General features: G+C 47.6%; 1 protein-coding gene across 2 annotated transcripts in view; it reads left to right on the top strand.

The window, feature by feature from the left end:
* Positions 1-2009: 2009 nt before the first annotated feature.
* The window catches only part of ITPKA (inositol-trisphosphate 3-kinase A), a 42217-nt gene continuing 24138 nt past the window's right edge, over positions 2010-20088 (top strand). The window contains exons 1-2 of one of the 2 annotated variants that reach the window (XM_068161423.1): positions 2010-2678; positions 3042-3092. In XM_068161423.1, the coding sequence (XP_068017524.1) occupies positions 2175-2678; positions 3042-3092 (555 nt within the window). In that variant the 5' untranslated portion in view covers positions 2010-2174. The remainder of the gene's footprint in view (positions 2679-3041; positions 3093-20088) is intronic. The other variant, XM_068161424.1, reaches the window with a different exon arrangement.

The following is a 20088-nucleotide window of genomic DNA, read 5'->3' as shown; positions in this document are numbered from 1 at the left end:
GAGATGCTGAGGAGACTGGAGCTTGTCTCTTAGAAGGAAAAGCTGAGAGACCTGAGGCTGCATAGCTTAGAAAAGACTGAAGTGGAATCTTTTATCAATGCTTAGCAGTACCTAAAGGGTGGGGGGCAAGAGGATTGGGTCGGACTCTTTAGTGGTGCCTGGTGACCGGACAAGGGGCAAAAGGTACAAACTGGAACACAGGAGGTAATGTATGAACTTAGGAGAAACTTCTTCACTCTGAAGGTGACAGAACACTGAACAGGCTGCCCAGTGAGGTAGTAGAATCTCTTTCTAGAGACTTTCAAAACTCACCTGTGCAACTTGCTCTGTGTGACTTTGCTTTAGCCTGAGGGCTGGACTAGATGATCCTCAGATGCCCTTTCCAACCCCCACCATTTTGTGAATCTGTGATTCTACATAAAGGACTAAACTAATCACAAGACCTGACCATTTATGCTGGAAATTCAGACTGGCCAAATTACTGGCAAGGCACCACCTAACTCTACAAAAGCAACAGGAGACTCCTGAGTAGTCATTTGCGAAGCTTCCCACTTGCCTTCCTGCTTGCAGCTGGGCATCTGCAAGCTGTAGTCTGTGAGTGGCACAGCAGTTGCCTCAGAAGACACCTTGCATGGTGTCTGTTGAAAGAGGTTTTCAAAGACTACCTACATGATTGGTCTGTGAAATAGTCAACGGCAACTGAATAGTCTGATGAGTAAGGCAGGCTACCAAATTATTTGTAATATCACAGGATCAAGGAGTCCCCACTGCCATGGCCTGGGCTGTGCTGCACGATGTGTGGAGCGAGCGCAGCCCCTTCTGCAAGGAGCTCACAGCCCAAGAACCAGGCAAGAGACAACAGATGGCGAGAGACAGATGGGAGAGTACAAGGAAACAATGAGATAAATGAGCAAAAAGTAAGCTAAAGACTTTTGCACTTGGTTCCAAAATTATTAGTTCTACTAATCGTCGCAGCTGATGCAACCCTACGGCAGGACGCCCTTCCTGTTCCAAAGGTCTCAATAGCTACAATTACAACACAGCACGGGTTACATTTTAGGGGAAGAGTGGGAGGCGAGGAGGCAAGAAATACCGAGGCGGGGGGTGTTATTTGCTGGAATTCACTCGGTAACGGGGGCTGGGGTATCACGGCAACCCGAGGCTCAAGGCAACCTGATTAAGCATGGCTCAGGCGGGGAAGCGCTGACTGCTGGAAAAGTCAGGCTTTACTGGAGGGCGGTCCTGCCCCGCCGCCTCTGCCACACGCAGCGGGCCTGCTCGCCAGCCGCCGCGGGGTGCTCCACGCCAGGCGTGAAACCCAACCGGCGCGGTCGGGGGGAGCCTCCCGGCGCTCCCGCGTGCCGCCCGCGCACCCTCAGCGGCTGCGCTGTCGCGCCGGGGGCTGACTCTCCGCACGGGTCACTCACGCGCGGCCAGCCGCTGTCCCCGCGGGTGACAACTCAGTCACTCCCTCGGCGCCCCTAAGGACACCGAGATCTCCCCGTAACAGCCCTGGCACCCGGGCCAGATGGCGCCCACTAGGATGGGATGCACGCACGGACCGTAGAAGCCACGGGGAGCCCTAGGGGGAGGAGGAGGAGGAAATCCCACTCTGGCGCCTGAAGCCGCCCCACCTCCCCACAGCTGGGAGGGGGTTCTGGCGGGCCCCGCGCTGCGCAGCCGCCGTGCCTGGGGAGCCGTTAGCCGGCGGGAAGCGGCGGGCCCCAGGCAGCAGCAGCTGCTGGAGCGGGCGGCGGCACGCGCAGAGGTAAGGCGGGAAGCGCCCCACCGGGACGGCCCGAGACCGCAGCCTCGGAGCCTGGCGCATCCCGGGGGCCACCACAGGGAAAGCGAAACCAAAAGGGCGGCGAAGGAGGACAGCGGGGAAGGGGCGGGAAGGGGCTCCCCGCGGCTCGGCTCGCTCCTCCCCTCATCGCTGGGGCGGAGCGGGGCGGTGGCGGCGGACGAGCGAGCGAGCGGGCGGGCTCAGAGCGGTACCAATGGCTCTGACGCCAGGTCAGCGGGGACGGTAACCGCCTCCGGCTGTCGCCGCGGGGGACTCAGAGCTGCCCAAGGGAGGGTGAGCTGGACATGAGCCTTGCCGGCGGGCTCCGAGCAGCGGCCGGAGACTGAGCCACAAAGAAGTTTCCTCGGCGGCAGCGCGGCGCTCCCCCATGCACGCCCCTGGCCGCCGGCCCTGGGGCGCTGCCCGGCAGGCACCCCGCGCGGAGCCCGCCATGGAGCCGCGCGCGGGGCTCCACAGCAGCCCGGACCTGAGCCGCAGCAAGCGGCTGAGCGTGGGGGAGCTCTGCTCCCTCTTCGAGGCTCGCGTCGCTGCCGTCGCTGCCGCCGCCGCCCGGCAGCTGCCCGACCCGGCGAAGAGGCGCTGCCGGCCCCCCAACGGGGTGCTGCGGCCCGTCATCCCCCGGCTCACTGTCACCGCCGAGGAGAGCGAGGAGACGCAGGGCAGCCCCCAGGCGCAGCCGCCGCACCCGGAGAGCGGCTGCCTGAGGACGGACAGCTCGCTGCACCTGCAGTCCCGCAGGCTTTCCACCTCTTCGCTCTCCTCCACGGGCTCCTCGTCTCTCCTGGAAGACTCGGAGGACGACGTGCTGAGCGACACGGAGGGCAGGAGCCAAGGCATCGTGCACCTGGAGCACGGCGAGGACACCAACCAGGTAGAGGGGGGCGGAGAACGGGGGTGGGCAGTTTCCCCCCTTCCCGGGCACCCCCGAGTGCCTCGGGGTCAGCCGGCGCTCCCGTTCGGAGTGAGGTTTCCGTGACCCAACTCCAAGCAAACTCCGGGGAAGGCAGCGGCGCGGTGCCGTGTGCGGGCTGCTGCGCCTGTTGGGAGCGCGCCGCTGCACGCCGGCTCCTCTGAAAGGCGGCCAGGTGCGCGCTGGTGCCCTTGCTGCCGTCAAACTCTGCTCGGTGGCCCGAGAGCGTGGAGGGGGGAGGGGGACGGGACGTGACGTTTTTGATCATAACTAGGTTGTTTTCTCTAGTTTTTTTTTTTTTTTTGTCTTTTATTTTTTTTCCAGTCTCCTTTATCAAATCTTCAAAATAAAAAATTTCCAGGCATTAACCAGCAGGTATTAATTTTTGGGGGGGTTTGTTCTAATCCTGGCGTCTGTGGTTGTCAGTTTTTGAGCTGCTTCTCGCTGCGAGCATGACAGGAGATGGGGAGGAGCTTGGAATGGGTAGAATGCATGCTTTTGTCCATCCTGGCGGTAACGCATTCTTCTCAGTAAATCCTCTCTGTAATTTGGCAGCTTTCATCCGTGAAGTGCTCTTTTAAAAGCATGTCGTTAGTTGCTTTTTCATGATCTTTAGTATATATTTGCCCGACTCCTTATAGAATGCTTCCTGCGGTTTTGCAAGTGAAATGTGTTGCTTTAGTGATTTTTTTTTTTCCCCTCCCACCTCTATTGAGACCACAACTTAAATTGCTGTTCTACCGCCAGCCCGGAGGCACTGAATGATTTTCAAGCAGAACACATGCTTTGAAATAATGTATAAGCAAGAAGTAATGCAGCTTGTAGGTGCTACCTCCAGCTGGACTTTTCTCATGATAATTGTGGGTTTGCTACAGAGGACATGTAGTACGGGAGCTAAAATGCTGTGCACAGTATTGGTTTTGTTTGCATCAACTTGTGGCCTGGTATGGGAAAAGGAAAAGGAAATAAAAGAAAGTTCTGTGCTTTTTCATGCTGCATTTCAAGAAACCGATAATTTGATGCACTAGGGAAGCAATTACTACTGTTGTGCTTTCTTTTCCAAAATGTATGCTCTGCTGGTGGGGTTTTGTGAAAGGAGAGGAGGAAAGGACATTGAAGGTGGAAAAGGGCTATGTAGGATCATTTGACTCTACCCCTGCTATTGCAGTGGGCTGTGCCTGTGGTTAATAGGGAGCAAGAATTTAGTGATAACTTTAGCAATACAGGGAGCTCTGAGATGACGTTGTGCATCTGGTTAAGTTGTCTGGAAATACAGACTGAAGCCAAACTGATCCTTCCAGGTGAGGAGCGATGCCGCCGTTAGGCTTTTGCTTCAGCATTGCCGAAGACCTTGGCATTGTGCGCAATAGGGAGTGCTGCATCATTTGTTAGAGCTGGCACATATGTAGAACACACAGCATAAGGGGATGTGAGAGGTGTTACTTTCTCTTAAATTGTATGCAGTGTCTAGGTGCTGTGAAATTGGAAAAGGCCTTAGTTGCCTTTTAATTACAAGGCAAGAAAAATTGAAAAGGAAAGCAGAAGGTCTTTAACAATTATTTATAGGCAAAGTAAAAGTAGCTGTATTATAAATGTTTTAAGCTCAGAAAGAATGTCCTATTCATGTAAGTGTGTGGGAAATGGAGACCTGTTGTAGTAGTATGAGAATTCAGGTTTTGAAAAAGACTTTTTTTTGCTGGTTCTCCAAGTTCAGTGCAGCTGCAGGATTCTTTAATGTCTCGTTGGTAAAGTAAGTATTCACTCAGCTAACACAACACTTTTAAAGGCTGAGTTACTTTTCCATACATAGAGTGTAGGAGAAGATGGGACAAACTACTTGCCAAGAGTCTGCTTTTGGACTGATGTCCTTTATCTCATTATCAGTGGCAAGCTGGCAAATGGACTGGTGCCTAGGAGTCGAAAATAACAGAACTAAGTATCACCAGCTTCATGCCCCTGCCTAAAAATTTAAATGGGCCAGATCTTTCATCTGCTTTAGTGCATGCTTGTGAAGTTCATCCCTCCCTTTCTAGCTGCATTGCCCATGGAGAGCTCGAATCCCAGGAACGTGCTGTTCTCCCTGTGGTCAGGCACACTGCGCTTCATCTCAGATGGTTGCACCGTGTACTTGCTTGCACTTGGAGGTGTCCAGGACAGGCTTGTTCTTGTGTCTGATGTCTTTCAGGACTGGACAATGCTGTTCTACCAGCAGTGCCTGCCCTCAGCAGTTCAGTCTTGTCAGACACAGTTTCCATAGTGAAGCAGTGAGTATGTAGGCATGCCACAGTTGGGAGCCCATGCTTTGAACCTCTGTGGGCTCAACTTTGCAGGAGCTGTCCTCTCTACTTGTTAATCTTGAGGCGGGATGAGTGAGTGTGTTTTAGAAGGGAAGGCTTTGGGGTCAAGGCAGGCACATACATGTGAAAATAACTGAAAATTGTAGCATAACCTGAGGAATGGATTTAGATTGTGCAGATTCTTTTTAGAGGCAGATTGGCACATTTTGTTCATATTTATTGTTTTTTGGGGTACACATTTTAATAGATGAAGGTTTATGCTTAGGCTGAGACTCAAAGGATAGAAACTTTCCTGAAGGAAACTGAAATCAGAGATGAGCCAAACTTGCTGTTTATTAATCATTGGGAAATTGTGGCGTTAAAAAAAATACCCTTGCATTGAAAGGTCTGTAAACTTCCCTGTGGAAATATTGCAAATTAATTTGGAGCCTGGCACCTTCTGACTAAGCTCAGACTGGCCTTCAGAGGGCTGCTGGACTGTCAAGCCTACTAGACTCCCCAGTACCTGGCAGGGACCTTGGAAACTTGCCCAGGTCTTCAGCTGTGGGAGTAAAAGTTCTGATAAACATTCCTGTTATCAGGGCTTCAAGCCTTCCATCTGCAGATCCAGGAACTTGAGACTGAAGCTGAAGAAGGCCTTCTGAGGCTTCTCAACTTGAGACCTCGCTACTGTTGACCTGGAAATCAAGACCCAGTTGGGTCCTTGAAGTATTGTGGGCTCTCAAGCTACCTGTGTGAGAGACAGGAAACTCTTGAGCCTTTCCTCTGTGTAGAGATCTTGCTGCTCAGGAATTCCCAGGCCTTAAACCCCAGGATGGTGAGCCCAGGCTGTCCCCAGCTCTGTTCTCCCTGGTAGCTTGCTAGGCAGACAGTGAGCTCTCCAAGAGTAGTGATTCAGTTAGGGGCTTCACAGAGCATTCTGGGTTGAACTGGCACATTGTGACAGCCTTACATTTTTGTTTCTTCCTGAGTGCAGTGTGTGGGCATGTCCCTGGGGTGTCAGGGCCCCTGCTGCAGGGGCTGAATACTGGGGGACTGATGACTGACAACTACAGTTCAGTCCCAGCCTCCCTCAGCAGGGACAAAACACTGCTGGCATCTAGGCAGGCCCACCTTTGAGAGGAGCTCAGTGGGTGGTGTTCCAGTTCCTTTGCACAGGATTCGCATTTCATTTTGCGGTAATTAACAAGAGGCTTTGGAAACTGGCCTGACCTGGCTGTCCTGGAGGAAGACCCCTCCAGAAATGGAGACTTGGCAGTGTGAGAGAAGCCTTTTCTACTGCTGTCCTGTCACCCGAGCTTGTCGCTCTCTGAAGCCCAGTTGTGCATAGCTGTGCTAGTGTAAGTTGCCTCTCGCCATAGCTGGAGATTCCCAAACCTTGGCAGTTAGCAAGAAAAAACTACTGGTTATTTTTTAAGTAGCCAACCGACAGAGTAGGTTTTACCCTGTGACAACATTTCACATTCCTGTCTTCCCTTGCATTTACATGGGAAGCCTGCTTTTCTACCCTTGCTTCGTGCCATCTGGGAAGTGTGTGTACACAGTTGAATCTTGCAGTGAAAGCACCAGTGGTCCATTTATAGTCATGGAGAGAGTGCAAGAGTTATGTATTTTTGTCTTCATTCTGGGAGTGAGTAATTTTAAGGGATCCGTAAGTCTGGTTAGCACCTCCTTTGTTGGGACAGAGACTTTAAAAAGTGGTTTTCACAGAGAATAAACACCATGATAATGTGCAGCAGCCTCTTGTCTTCTTTACAGGAGAATGTTATTTGCTAGATAGAAGCATGCCAAGTAAGTCTACTCGTTCTCATAACTGTGACCTGTCATTCCAAATTCCTAGATCTGTAACCATGAGAACAGCTGACAGCTTGCTAGAGAAAAAACAGTTCAATTCTTGCTTCAGTGATACCAGTCCAGGAACTCTGGGGGGGTGGGGTGGGGGAATATCTGTTTGCAAAGCTCATTTGGTTTCACTGATCTTCTCACCATTATTTTTCATAATACCTTAAAATTTCACCTTCAAATGGACAAAGATACAGAGAGGCACGCCCTAAATGAATACAGCCCTGAAGTTTCAGCTACTTCAGCTCAGGGGTGGATTACATAAGTGAATGTGGTAGAACAGAATTGTTATTTTTAAGTGAAGAATAGAAATGAAGGGATGACATAAGTAAGACACTTAATGGGTTTTTAGCCTACTTTCCAAAGGAAAGAAAGCTTGTGTAATCGCTCTATCAGTTCCATTTTAACAGCTTTAGTAGATTTCAGCCAAATTTGGCAGTGACATAGATGCCTCAAAGTTTCTTCAAGAAACTCTTTGAAGTTTCCCTGAGATCAGCCTCTAAGTGGAAGAGAGGGAACAAAAATAAGCGCATACCTTTTCTTCTCAGGAGGAGAGGGTGCAAGATGAGTTTGACAGTTGTCTTCTGGTTTGCTTTTGAAGTAGCAAATTGCCATGTTCATGCTGGCTGGTCAGTCAGTGCTTACGTGCTTGAGCCAGCCGCAGCAGTTAGTGTCTTTTGTCCTGAGGGTAATGAGGGGAAAGTTTGGGAGGGAGCTTACAGTGACATGGGCGTGGAAGGTTAGGGAATGTTCAAGGCATTAGTTGAGGGACAGGGGAGGAAGATGAGAAAATTGGGGGGGAGTGGAGCAGGAAGGGGAGGTGGTATGTAGAAATGTGAGATGGATTGGAGTAGTTCTGGCACAAGCTTAATAGAGAACCATGACAAGCTGTAGTATTCATTGTAAATACTCCGGTAAGGGTGGGCTCAGGGTAGTGGGTCCCAATCAAGGAGAAGCCAGGCTTCATTAGTTTGTTGTTCATGGAGCAAGTATTTCTAATGGAATATGTTTCATGGTTCTGGAAAAAATGCTGATTTATAATGAGTCCTGTACATTGAAATCTATTTATTGCATACTACACACATGTGAGCTAAACAGTAAAGTACATTCCATGTGGCACAGTCATTTAGCCAAAACTCTCAATGGGAGCCTTCACTCAGTCTGAGAGAGTTTCTTCTTCACTGTACATACCCTCAGGTGCTGGAGTATATCAAAGTATCAGTTCTAGTGGTGACTATTGATTAGTAATGTGGATTCTTGTCTAGTAGGAAGTGAGTTAGCTCTTGCCAGATCAGTTGAGAGAGAGGCAATTAAATGTCTTATCAGTTAAGAGTTTTATGATCTTGGATATATCTGAAATGGTGACCTGGAAGTTACAAGAGTCTTCTCTTTGAATCAGTTTGCCTTTGATAATTTTCCCTGTCCACATGTTGAAGGACATGTTGTTACTTAAATGTGTAGTTTAAAGTTGAAAGAGCTCTGCTACGCTGTTTTTATGGACCTGTTGGATTTGGTGTGTTGTCGAAGTTCCTGGGCACATCTCGAGTTCAAAGCCCCTCACAATACTTAGTGCATCTGGAAGGAAAGTAACAGTGACTCTCCATCACTGGGTGATGCTTTCCTCTTTAAAGAGAGCATACTTAAGCAGATTATATCTCAAGCTATCACCAACTCAGCACAGTTGGAGATTTAGTTATGAAAACCCATGCCAGTCTTGAAAGGAATAAGGGTAGCGGCTGGAGCAATAGTTTGGAAACTCTGCATGTCTCTATATTTTTGGATGCTGACACTCTCACCTTATTAGTCTGGTTTGATGAGGGTGAACATGTTTTTAACTGAGCACGTGGTAATTAACAGAGACAAAAATAACTTCTCAACACATCTCTCAGGCGTATTATAAATGGAATGTGTTAAAGTGAAGCAGTTTAATTAAAAGCTCACAAGGTGATGCAATGTAATACAGCTAATATTTCTGGAGGCTGAGAATGCACATTATAGTTTTGTGGTAGGCAGCTGCTTCATTTAGCAGTGGCTGAGAGAAGACCCAAAGACCATCATACAGCATTTTGTGGGGATTCTGAAATGTGTTGGCAGAAATGGTAATATCCTTGCACATCTTGGAAGGAAAAAACGATTTTCTACAGCACCATTTGAGCCACTGTCTGTCTCTCTTCTGTCTTCTCTGTCAGTGTAATTTTTGCAGAGGGCTGAGGTAGAAAGAATTGGCGTGTCAGTCCATGTTAATTTGGATCTTGCATAGCATAGGTTTACACTGCATTTTCATGTGCTCTTCTCAGCCTTCTCTACCAGCAGAGCTTCTTCTAAAATCTTGTGTGTGGGGCAAGGTGGCATTGTCTGACCATAGCATAGCTGGGGAAGATAGAATTAAGAAGAAAAAGAGAGGAGAGGGAGGAGTGGGCCAGGGAAAGCAAGTGTTAGTCTCCATCGGCTCATTCTGAGCAAAAGCATAGAGAAGGGGAAAAGACTAGCTGTCCATCCAGTGTCAGATGAGCAGACATATTGGTATATTGCTTCCAGCACTTAACTGCTCCATTCCTGTCTCTAATGGAGAAGGCTTTCTGGGACTAGCACAGCCAGCAGCATTTGGGTGGGGTTTTGTATCAGTAAATGCTGAGCTGCCCTCAAGGGATGAAACTTTCCTTTACATTCTGAAACATGGAGGTGTGAGACCAATGCTGTAAAAACCTGAACCCATCAGGCTTGGCTATTATTGCCTGGTACCAAACCTTCTATTCCTTGGCAAGCTCAGGAAGAAGTTAGCCAAAGACCAACTGGCAGCTCATTTAATGGAATATCAAAGACCTGGCATGATCCAGAATTAGAGCTTGGGACAGAATCTCCAAGCCAGCTGGTGACTATAGCAAGCATGACACAGACACTGCTTTGTGGGAGCTTGGCATTAACCCAGACTCCAGAAAGATTCCTTATCTACAGGCTGAAATATCTAAGCATGGTGGCACAAGTAAACACAAACCCTTTAAACTGTTTACCCCAGCCCACTGATGTCACCACATTCAACTTCAGTCTGCTGTTCTTCGTCAGCCTTCTGACCTCATCCATACTTGAGCCATATTGACAACAGAGGTGTGGTTACAGGTTGTAAGGAATAAGTATAGGTGATATATGTTACGTCTGCATGGAGTTGGGCACGGAAATGTGCATAATTCACCAGTCCACCAGGTGATTGCCTGCTTAACAGGATGCTGGGATGTTGCAGAAGTGTGTAAGAGAGCTAGTGACAATGGCACTGTTTACTTGTGATGTATGAGAGTACTAACTGCTGAAGTCTTCATACAGCTTCCATGTGATAAGGGTAATATTACACTGGACATGGTAAATTACATTACAGGGAGTGACTTTCTTCAGTGATGGTAGGAAATCATTGTTCATTTTCAGTGTAACTGATTCTGTCCACTGGCCTCTGCCACCTCCTGACATAAAATGATTCAGTTGTAGCTATAGCTGCCCTCACTAGTCTGAGCTGCTAGAGAGAACACAGCTTTCTTTGTGTCTTAGAGTTTGCCAAGCAGCTCCTCATAGCTGAGAACACTGCTGTGGTTTGCAGTGATGCTTGCTGTTGACAGCTTGTTGTTTCTGTGCTTTCACTGTCTTCGCTTTGTGTAATGGAGTGCTGAATCAAAGGTATGTTTCTACTTCTCACCTTTGAGGTGCTGGTGCTCCTCTAAGTCTGTCTGTGGTGCACACAAGGTTGATGAAGCTCAGCTGTGAAGGGTGTGTTCTGCCATCCCACTCTTCAGACACACCAGACGAGCTTGAGGAAGCTCAGTTGAGCTTGGGGCAGCTGTGACCTAGGTTTGCCTGGGGCCACTTCTCCCTGGGCCTGAAGAGCCTCTCCAAGTACAGCACTCCTTTGAGTGCTCTCTTTGGCATGGGCTTGTGAAACAGGCCAGCCAGCTCTGGCTCATTGCAGCATGTGCTTTGGAAAGGAGGGGAGGATGAAATGTTGTGGCCATGTGTCAGCACCTTACACCACTGGGACTCGTTCAGACATCGAACTATGCTTGCACTGGAACTTCAGTAATGTCTTAAATGCAGAGATGAGTACAGCACTCCATGGCATGGGTGTGTGAAACAGGCCAGCCGGCTCTGGCTCACTCTGCAGCACGTGCTTTGTAAAGGAAGCAGGGATGAAACAACATTGCCATGTGTCAGTGTCTTCCACCAGTGCAACCTGCCAGCTACTCTGAAAACACTACCTCTGCTGAAAATCTTCAGAGAACCCCTGAGCATGTGGCACAGGTACTGGCCTTGTGCTTTCACATCGACAGCCTTTTGGAGAGGTACATTGCAACAGGAAGCTGTGTGATTCTAATGCAGGCTAGTCAAGAGCAAAGCTTTGGAGACAAGAAAGGTGAGAGGGTGGTGATAGGTGCAGCATGTGTATAGACAAACAGGAGGGGAGTGTTTGGGGCTGATTTGGAACACCACTGGAAAAGTGAGGGGAGAGACTAAACAGATCAAAACTTACTGTGCAAGCTGGCTTGCTTTAAAAATTGGGGAAAATAGATTCTCAAACCAACCAACCAAACCAAACAAAACACCCCAAAACCAAACCCAAAACACACCAGGAGAAGATGAGACAATTAATCAGTCAAGCATTAAAATATGTATGAAATAAAAACTGAAGTATGTGACTATTCTATGGTCTTTAAGTACAAGCAGACATAGTATGTGATGCACAGAAGGCATGACTCTCAGCTCTTAAACAGGTGGTTTTCTATTTTGAATCAACTCAAAGGACAAGTTACAGTTCTATAGTGACTGATGCTGTGTGGTGCAGGACCTCTGTTTCTCCATAGATAGGTATGCAGCAGATCAGGCATTCCACAAGGAGGACTGACTTCCCCATGTAATGCTGAAGAATGTTATGTGGAGAATTGCTTGCTTGCCATAGTGTCCTTGGGAGAGACTGGGCTAGTTATTCAGGGAGACTTTCACCACGGCCACTCATTGTACCTTTCTGATTCTCCTATTGACTAGCTTAAGAGTATGGGTCTTACTAATGGAGATGCTGAACATTTGTACCTGCAACCTGGTCTCCAAACTGGTGACACATGGGTTTGATGGGTGGACCACTAGATGGATAAGGAACTGGCTTGATGGCTGCACCCAAAGAGTGGCTGTCAATGGCTCCATGTCCCAGTGGAGGCCAGGGACAAGCAGAGTCCCTCAGGGATCAGTCCTGGGACCTGTCTTGTTCAACATCTTTGTGGGTGCCATGGACAGTGGCATTGAGTGCACCCTCAGCAAGTTTGCTGATGACACCAAGCTGTGTGGTGCAGCAGACACGCTGGAGGGAAGGGAGGCCATCCAGAGGGACCTTGACAGGCTGGAGAGGTGGGCACAAGCCAACCTCATGAGGTTCAATAAGAGCAAGTGCAGGGTCCTGCATCTGGGTCGAGGCAATCCCAGGCACAAATCCAGGCTGGGCAGTGACTGGCTGGAAAGCAGCCCAGAGGAGAGAGACTTGGGGGTGCTGGTGGACAAAAAGCTCAACATGAGCTCTCAGTGTGCACTTGCAGCCCGCAAAGCCAATCAGATCCTGGGCTGCATCAGGAGAAGTGTGGCCAGCAGGTTGAGGGAGGTGATCCTCCCCCTCTACTCAGCTCTGGGGAGACCCCACCTGGAGTACTGTGTCCAGTTCTGGAGCCCCTATTACAAGAGGGATCTGGAGGTGCTGGAAGGTGTCCAGAGAAGGGCCATGAGGATGATCAGAGGGCTGGAGCACCTCTCCTATGAGGACAGACTGAAGGAGTTGGGGCTGTTCGGTCTGCAGAAGAGAAGGCTCTGAGGTGACCTCATTGTGGCCTTCCAGTATCTGAAGGGGGCCTACAGGAAGGCTGGGGAGGGACTGCTCAGGATCTCAGGTAGTGATAGGACTAGGGGGAATGGAATGAAGCTGGAGGTGGGGAGATTCAGGCTGGATGTGAGGAGGAGGTTCTTCCCCATGAGAGTGGTGAAGCCCTGGAATGGGTTGTCCAGGGTGGTGGTCGAGGCCCTGTGTCCCTGGAGGTGTTTAAGCCCAGGCTGGATGAGGCTCTGGGCAGCCTGATCTAGTGTGGGGTGTCCCTGCCCATGGCAGGGGGCTGGAACTAGCTGATCCTTGTGGTCCCTTCCAACCCTGAATGATACTATGATAGTTAATGCGAGCTGTTCCACAGTGTTCTTACACTGGGTCTTGGGAAAAGCAAAGAGTGACACCTCAGACTGGGCTTCTGAAATTAGTGGGTACTTTTTATACTGACTTATCTTCCCTTCAGTCTTTTCCCCTTAAGATATGAATAAAACAGTTCATGCAACAGGGGTTGTGAAGCAAATTCATTAACATTTGGAAAGCACTCTTACTGCAGTGATGGCTCTCTTTAAACACTGTTCAGTATCTCACTTTACAGCAGATTTCCAGTAAGCAAAGTAAAAATGGTAAAGCCAATGAGGACGGAATAAAAAAATGTAAAAACAAACAAACAAATAAAGCTGCTTCTTACGGAGTCAGGAACTGTTTGTTTACACTAAATGGATGGGAACTGCAGTATGTTATTTTATAATTAAAGCCTATATCCTGAGCTTTGCAGAAAAGGCCGAGTGTTGCCATAAAGAGGATAACTTCAGTGTGCACCAAACCCTTCAAATCTGAGAACGTCTTTGGTTCTGAGTACTCGTTTCTGCATTTCAGACATTACTGAAGTTCCAGTGCGAGCATAGTTCGATGTCTGAATGGCTCCCAGTGGTGCAAGGTGCTGACACATGGCCACAACATTTCATCCTCCCCTCCTTTCCAAAGCACATGCTGCAATGAGCCAGAGCTGGCTGGCCTGTTTCACAAGCCCATGCCAAAGAGAGCACTCAAAGGAGTGCTGTACTTGGAGAGGCTCTTCAGGCCCAGGGAGAAGTGGCCCCAGGCAAACCTAGGTCACAGCTGCCCCAAGCTCAACTGAGCTTCCTCAAGCTCGTCTGGTGTGTCTGAAGAGTGGGATGGCAGAACACACCCTTCACACCTGAGCTCCATCAATCCCTTCTGTGTGCTGTGCTTCAGAATCTCCACAGAAGCTAACTACTGAAGACTAACGAGTGTCTACTAAAGAAACAAGGTACAAGGGTACAACAACAACGCTACAAGGGTAGCGTGGCCGAGCGGTCTAAGGCGCTGGATTAAGGCTCCAGTCTCTTTAAGCAGTTGATGTGGCTCAGTTGGTAGTGCACAAGACCCTTAATGGGAAGGTCATGAGTTCAAGCCTGCAGTGGGCAGTAGTGTCCTCCCTACTCTAGTCATGAGGTCTGTGGTAACAGTTTGGACTCGATGATCTTTGAGGTCTCTTCCAACCTTAGTGATACTGATAACAGTTACTGATACTGAAATGACCTTGAGTTTCTTTCATTTTTCCTTCAGATTTGGTCAGGTTGATTTCTGCTCTTGCAGTGGTCTGTTCCTGCTTTGAAAACTTTTCTCTTGCTGAATTTCAGTCTCCTTCCTCAAATTCAAAGCTGAAGAGCTGTTCAGAGGATTCATCAGAAATTTTGTACTGAGGCATACTTACCTTTTTCTAGCTTTGGAAACAGTTCAAGTTTTGTTGGGATTGTTCAGTCTGAAGCAAACAGTTTTTGCCCTTTTGTGAGGTGAGTAACTTCGAGCAATTCTTAGGAGAATGAGACACAGAAACAGACTTCTTTAGTGGCTGTGCAGGAAGGTTTTGAGACCCTGATCTTCTGAAAGAGGCAGAGCTACAGCAAGTCTTAAAAGGTGGCCTCTGTATTTTCCTCCATCGCTGCATGCTTGTGCGGTGCAGTGATGGAAAGGATAAAAATCTGTGAGCAGTGCTCGTGCCTGCAGATTGGCTGCTTGTTATCTTTGTGGGGTTTGAGTGGGTTGTTGGCTAAGTGCACTTGACCTGAATGTTCTCATCATGATAAGCTCTGCTTGCTGTGGGCTTCCTCCTCAGCCATTCCCACCCATGCACGTTCCGTAGGAGCGGCGGCGTTGGTTCCACAAAGGGTCAGCTTTGTTCAGAGGAGAATGTAATCCCTAGAGACTAGGAAGCCTTCCTACGCTCCAGCTTTCGCTTTCTGCGGTGCAAAATGCTGACTGTCAGAATTTGGGGCTGATGGTTGGGTATAGTTCGTTTTGTCTTTGTGGAATTTCGATCTCAAAGGTCCTTTCCAACCTGGTCTGGTCTATTCTATTCTATTTTATTCTGTTCTTGCCTCATGTGTATTAACCCTGAAGAAGTAAGGAATTAAACCCCAAGGGATTAATTTCAGGATGTTTCTTCCCATTCTGTTGAAAATCCCATGAGAGTGGAGATTCTTGGCTTCCAAGTGCTTTTTGCCACCATGGCTACCAAAGGCATTCAGTGGAAAAAAAAATCTTTCAGTGTTAAAACTGGAGTGACAGAAAAGCAACCATCTCTTTTTCCATCCCTGCTTATCCCTTGGGATTTTCTCCATTATCTCCAGCAATGCATCCTCTCTCATTGCAGTAGTTGTGTGTGTTGAACCCAGTCTGCTTTTTCAGTCCTCTGGTGGTATAGGCAGCAATCCTGTTTGGGTCATAGGACTAATGGCTATGGGATGAATGTAGCCAATCACCAGTTTTGATATTGCACTCCTCAAGAAGAAGAGCAGGCAGGGCAGCAAAATCAGTCTTGGCTTCTGAAGTAACTTTGCTGCATGGCTTGCTCCCCTGTGAGCTATAAACCATAAACCACCTGCAAATGACATTTCCAGTGTCTGTTTTATATGCTGAGGCCTGGTGTGTTGATGTTGGTCACTCTTGGATTCTGCAGCTCATGTCCAACCTGGCATAGAAGTTGCTGCTTGCTCCATATTTCAGGAGGCTGGTGTAGGTGTTTGTGCAAGCTATGGGAGTGTGGCTTGCAGTCCTGTTGCTAGGAGCCAACAGTATGAAATTCATCTAAGTTTTATGGGGATTTTTTGACTCTTACTATGAGATGAAAGTTTTGGTAGATACATGGTCTGTGTATAAACTACACCCAGTTTGTTTTATTTTTAGGTGGGTTCACTTCTTCATAACTGGCAATTGATATGCTTCTGAAATGCCGAGATCTCCAGGATCTCGACTGTAAATACATTTGTTTACCTTCAGGGCAGAGGAAACATGCTCTCCACAACACACTCACCATTGTTCAAACACCCACAATTTTTCAGGGTGGCAGATGCCTTGTTTCAGTCTTTCATTGAGTCACTCCTGCTTATGTAATGTCTGAATTTGACTCTCTTAAGGGTTACATCGTGGAAATGTAAAGTCCTAAATAACCCCTTGTCTGCTGGGACTGCCTGCTTCTCTTATGCAGGGTGAATTCAGCTTGTCTTTCATGTGCTGTTTTGTTAACAGAAATTCTCTTTTGATCCTGAAGATTTGCTCAAGGGAGGAGTAATCTTTTCTCTAGATTCCTTGCATAGTTCCTAGTGTTGACTTGGGGCAGGAAGAGGCTCTCTAATCCTTAGGTTTGTTTCAAAACCAAACAACTGCCTTGTAACACAGAAGGGCTCTCACTCTGATGGGCAAAGGCAAAAGGTTCCCCATTTCCATTTCTTTTGGGGTTTCTCCATCATTGCCACCTTCCATCTGTGGCTTCCCGTTTTGCCTGGAGCACTGCCCTCACTTGTTCTGCTAACCAAAATAGGAGTGTGTTCGTTTAGTTGGCTTGGTTAGGTTTTGTTGTTTGCTTTTTGGTGGTGTTTTGTTTTGTTTTAAATCCTTTCAACACAGTGGTTTGGAATAATCGCGCAGTGCCTGTGTTAAAGCTCAGAGTTAAAGTGGTTGCTGAAGGATGTGGCTTGCCCCTAGGTAAATACCACACCCCGCTAAGTAACTGCGCTGTGGCCTGCTGACACTGGCATTCCATTGCCAAGGGTGGGCCCTATTTGAACAGCAGTCTGCATGGTAGATGAAGCAGTAACTGCTTGTGCTCCCTCAGAGGAAAGTAGAGGTGTGGGTTTGGAGGAGACAAAGAAGGGGAGGAAAGGCGGAGTGCTGGACTTTGTCTTGTGATAGATGAGAAGAGCAGATGGCAAACTGTTAACAGTGTAGATCTGATCTGTTGTTGTTGTTGTTTTGGTTTTTGTTTCATGACCTATTTTTAGACTCTAATAATCTTTTTCACTTAGCACTATCTTGTTGCTTATTTGAGTACTTGACTGCCTTATTTGAGGCCTCTAATTTGGTTTACAAGCATCAATTACTGAAATGGTTAAACGGTGTTCTGAAGTACAGCCTGGAGTTGTGGGAGCTGGAGCAGAGAAAGGACACGTGTTTGGACCTAGGGCCCATACTGAAGCATGGAGTTTGCTCAGGCCTCTTAAAAATGAGTTCCTGGTATTTTGAGATGTTAGAAGCTGAATTACTGTGAAGGGAAAGGAAGAAACTGTGCAAGTACCTTATAAACCCAAATAACTGTCGGTAACCTCTTTGTACGTATGTGTGTGTACAGTGATTTCAGAAGTCTGGGTTTGCAGAGAAGTGTTGGTGTGAGGCACAAGGTTTGGGGTTTTTTTGGTCAATGTTTTAATATTTTTTTAAGAAGTGTCTTCACTGTCCTGCAGGGCATAGACATTTTTAGACCAGTGATGATGAACTGCCTTGGTGCTTGTGACCAAAACTCTTTTAAGAGTATCGCACCTCATTGGCACTGGCATCAGCCTAGCTGTATCTTGCTTGCAGGTGTCTCCTGGGACTGAGCTAGACCATGATTTCACAGGCATTTGTTGATCCTGCTTGAAAACTCCTTGATACCCTTGGAAAGCCTTTTTCCTGTATCTCAAGGCAGTCGCTGTGCTGAGACTTCTCAGAATAAACAAACACAATTCTTTCAGCCTCAACAGTACCATGTTTGTTACTGGTCCATGAACTTTCCTTCAGTTTGTCAAAACTTTGAAGAAATAGTGCCCAAAATAGTGCAGTTATCACAGATAACCAGTAGCTTCTTACGGAAACCTTAACTTCATCCTTGTGCTTCCTATTCTTTTCCACAGGAGAAAAAATAAATAACAGCACATTAGTATCACAGAACCACCAAGGTTGGAAGAGACCTCAAAGATCATCAAGTCCAACCTGTCACCACAGACCTCATGACTAGACCATGGCACCAAGTGCCATGTCCAATCCCTTCTTGAACACCTCCAGGGATGGTGACTCCACCACCTCCCTGGGCAGCACATTCCAATGACGAATGACTCTCTCCATGAAGAACTTTCTCCTCATCTCAAACCTAAACTTCCCCTGGCACAGCTTGAGACTGTGTCCTCTAGTCTTTCACTGTTACAGTGTTTACACTCCTTTTGGGCAATATCTCAAAGTCTAATGGGGTATGACTTCTGGGGCCCTTATGAGGATGCCTTTAAAGTGTAATAAGCTCTCAACATGTGTTCCCTAACCTGAGCTATGAAGAAAGGAGTCTTTGACCAGTTATCAGAAGGCAACTTTGCAATTTCTGTTTGTTGATAGTGCTTTGTGGCAAATGGGGAAGTGTCTCAATGGATAAGCTTTAAAAATTCCCTTCATTTCTCTTTAACTATTCAGGCTGGAGAGTCCCTTATGGCCACTGAGTCACTGGAGCATTAAACTGGTGGTGAGCCTAGCCCTGAACTGCTGGGCAGTCAGGATAGAGCTCTGTGTCTAGGTAACAGTCTGCACCACCTTGGCAAGTACGATGAAGCGCATGCTCAACTTCCTTTGCATGTGCCTGGAGTTCACTCAGGAGAGATTAGCTTCTTGAGGTTATTTCCTGGCTCATTGCCACAGCACGGTCTCTCTTGGTGTTATGCAGAAATTACACATGATTTAAGTGAATTGGCACTTGTCTAGTACATCTGGATTTGAGGTCATACGTGGTTCACAAATGACATGTTTGTGCTTTAAATTGTTCTTACGTGTTAGGCTGACCCTTTTTTTTTTGGTCTGTGTGTAGAGAAGTGTGGATGTGTTTGGGTTTCAAGTGATCCAGAATATTCACTCTGTTTGGTACTTCTCTGTCCTACCCAGTAGGTTGTTAGGCATGTTTTTCATCTAAAGAGTGTTGTCTCTCTAGATGTCCCTTTCCTGTGACTGGTGATGTCAGTCAGCGGCCCATGACAAGCAGAGAATAAATGGAGAACTCTGAGATTGCTAAACTGTGGCATAGGAAGTTTTCAAAGACTCACACTGCAGTTGTTTTGGAGGTTAAGAAAGATTTCTTTCCTTCTGTCACACCATCTGCTAAAGTGATGTTTGATTTACCACAAAATTGTCTGGGTGATGGACAGCCTGGATAAATCTCAAATGTCTGGGCTCTGCAAATGAGTCAACTTTCCTATAGTGAAGAACTTTCCATTTACTTCTTGGATAATAACATTTTAGTTTCCAGCAAGTCTGGCAGAGCCCTGGTAGGGACAGAATCTCTTTGGTTTGGTTTTCTCATGTTCAGTAGGGACAGGTGGCAGAGCTCCATTCTACTGGAGAACCAGTGTGTGTCAGAGCAGAGCACAAGCTTTGAAGGCAGAGGTAACTGCCATGTTTAAAGCCTGCTATCAGAAGTAGATGTTTCAGTATCCCTCTTCTTACTAAAATAAAATCTACCTTCCTGCCAACAGAACTGGATTTTACAGCATCTCTGTGAGAAAGGTGAAGCAAACCCTTGTGGCAGTGCAACTTTAAAGCCATCTCATTCCTTGACTGTCTTTGGCTTTTGGCCTGGAAATGATGGAAAGGTTGTGGATACTTCACTTGGTAATAATCAGAAAGAAAATGCCATTGTTGATTCCTGCAGAACAGTCAGCAGGCTGTGACTCCTGATGCTGTTTGCAGAAAGGCAAGCAATGCTTTAGCTTCTTCAGGCTTCACTTTCCTCTGATTTGGAGAGGATCTGCTCCTGGAAGTACAAGTAGAATGGAACTGTGGGGTGGGACATTTCTTCCCTTAGTCTACACATGTGAATGCCCAACAAGCTTTCCAAGTATCCTAAAGGGTAGTAAACTACCCAAACCACGTTTGCATCTCACAGTGTGGCAAGGCGTGACAGAGGAACCTGAGGCTTCTGTCTTGCAGTGTTGTTTCTGCTTTACTGCAGTAAGTGTTTCTCATGATTCTGAAGATTTAGCCCAGCCCATCTTGAATGTGGTACAAACAGGAAACAAAACCCCTGCAGTCAGAGGATACACCTGCCAAATGCTGCTTGAGCAGATGTGACCCTCACCCA

This window comes from Melanerpes formicivorus, unplaced genomic scaffold (genome assembly GCF_026170545.1).
Source record: "Melanerpes formicivorus ecotype bairdi unplaced genomic scaffold, bMelFor1.0.p_v2 SCAF_58, whole genome shotgun sequence".
In the NCBI taxonomy this organism is placed as follows: domain Eukaryota; kingdom Metazoa; phylum Chordata; class Aves; order Piciformes; family Picidae; genus Melanerpes; species Melanerpes formicivorus.
Note: the sequence above shows the minus strand (reverse complement) of the source record. Positions and strands in the feature narration are given on the sequence as shown.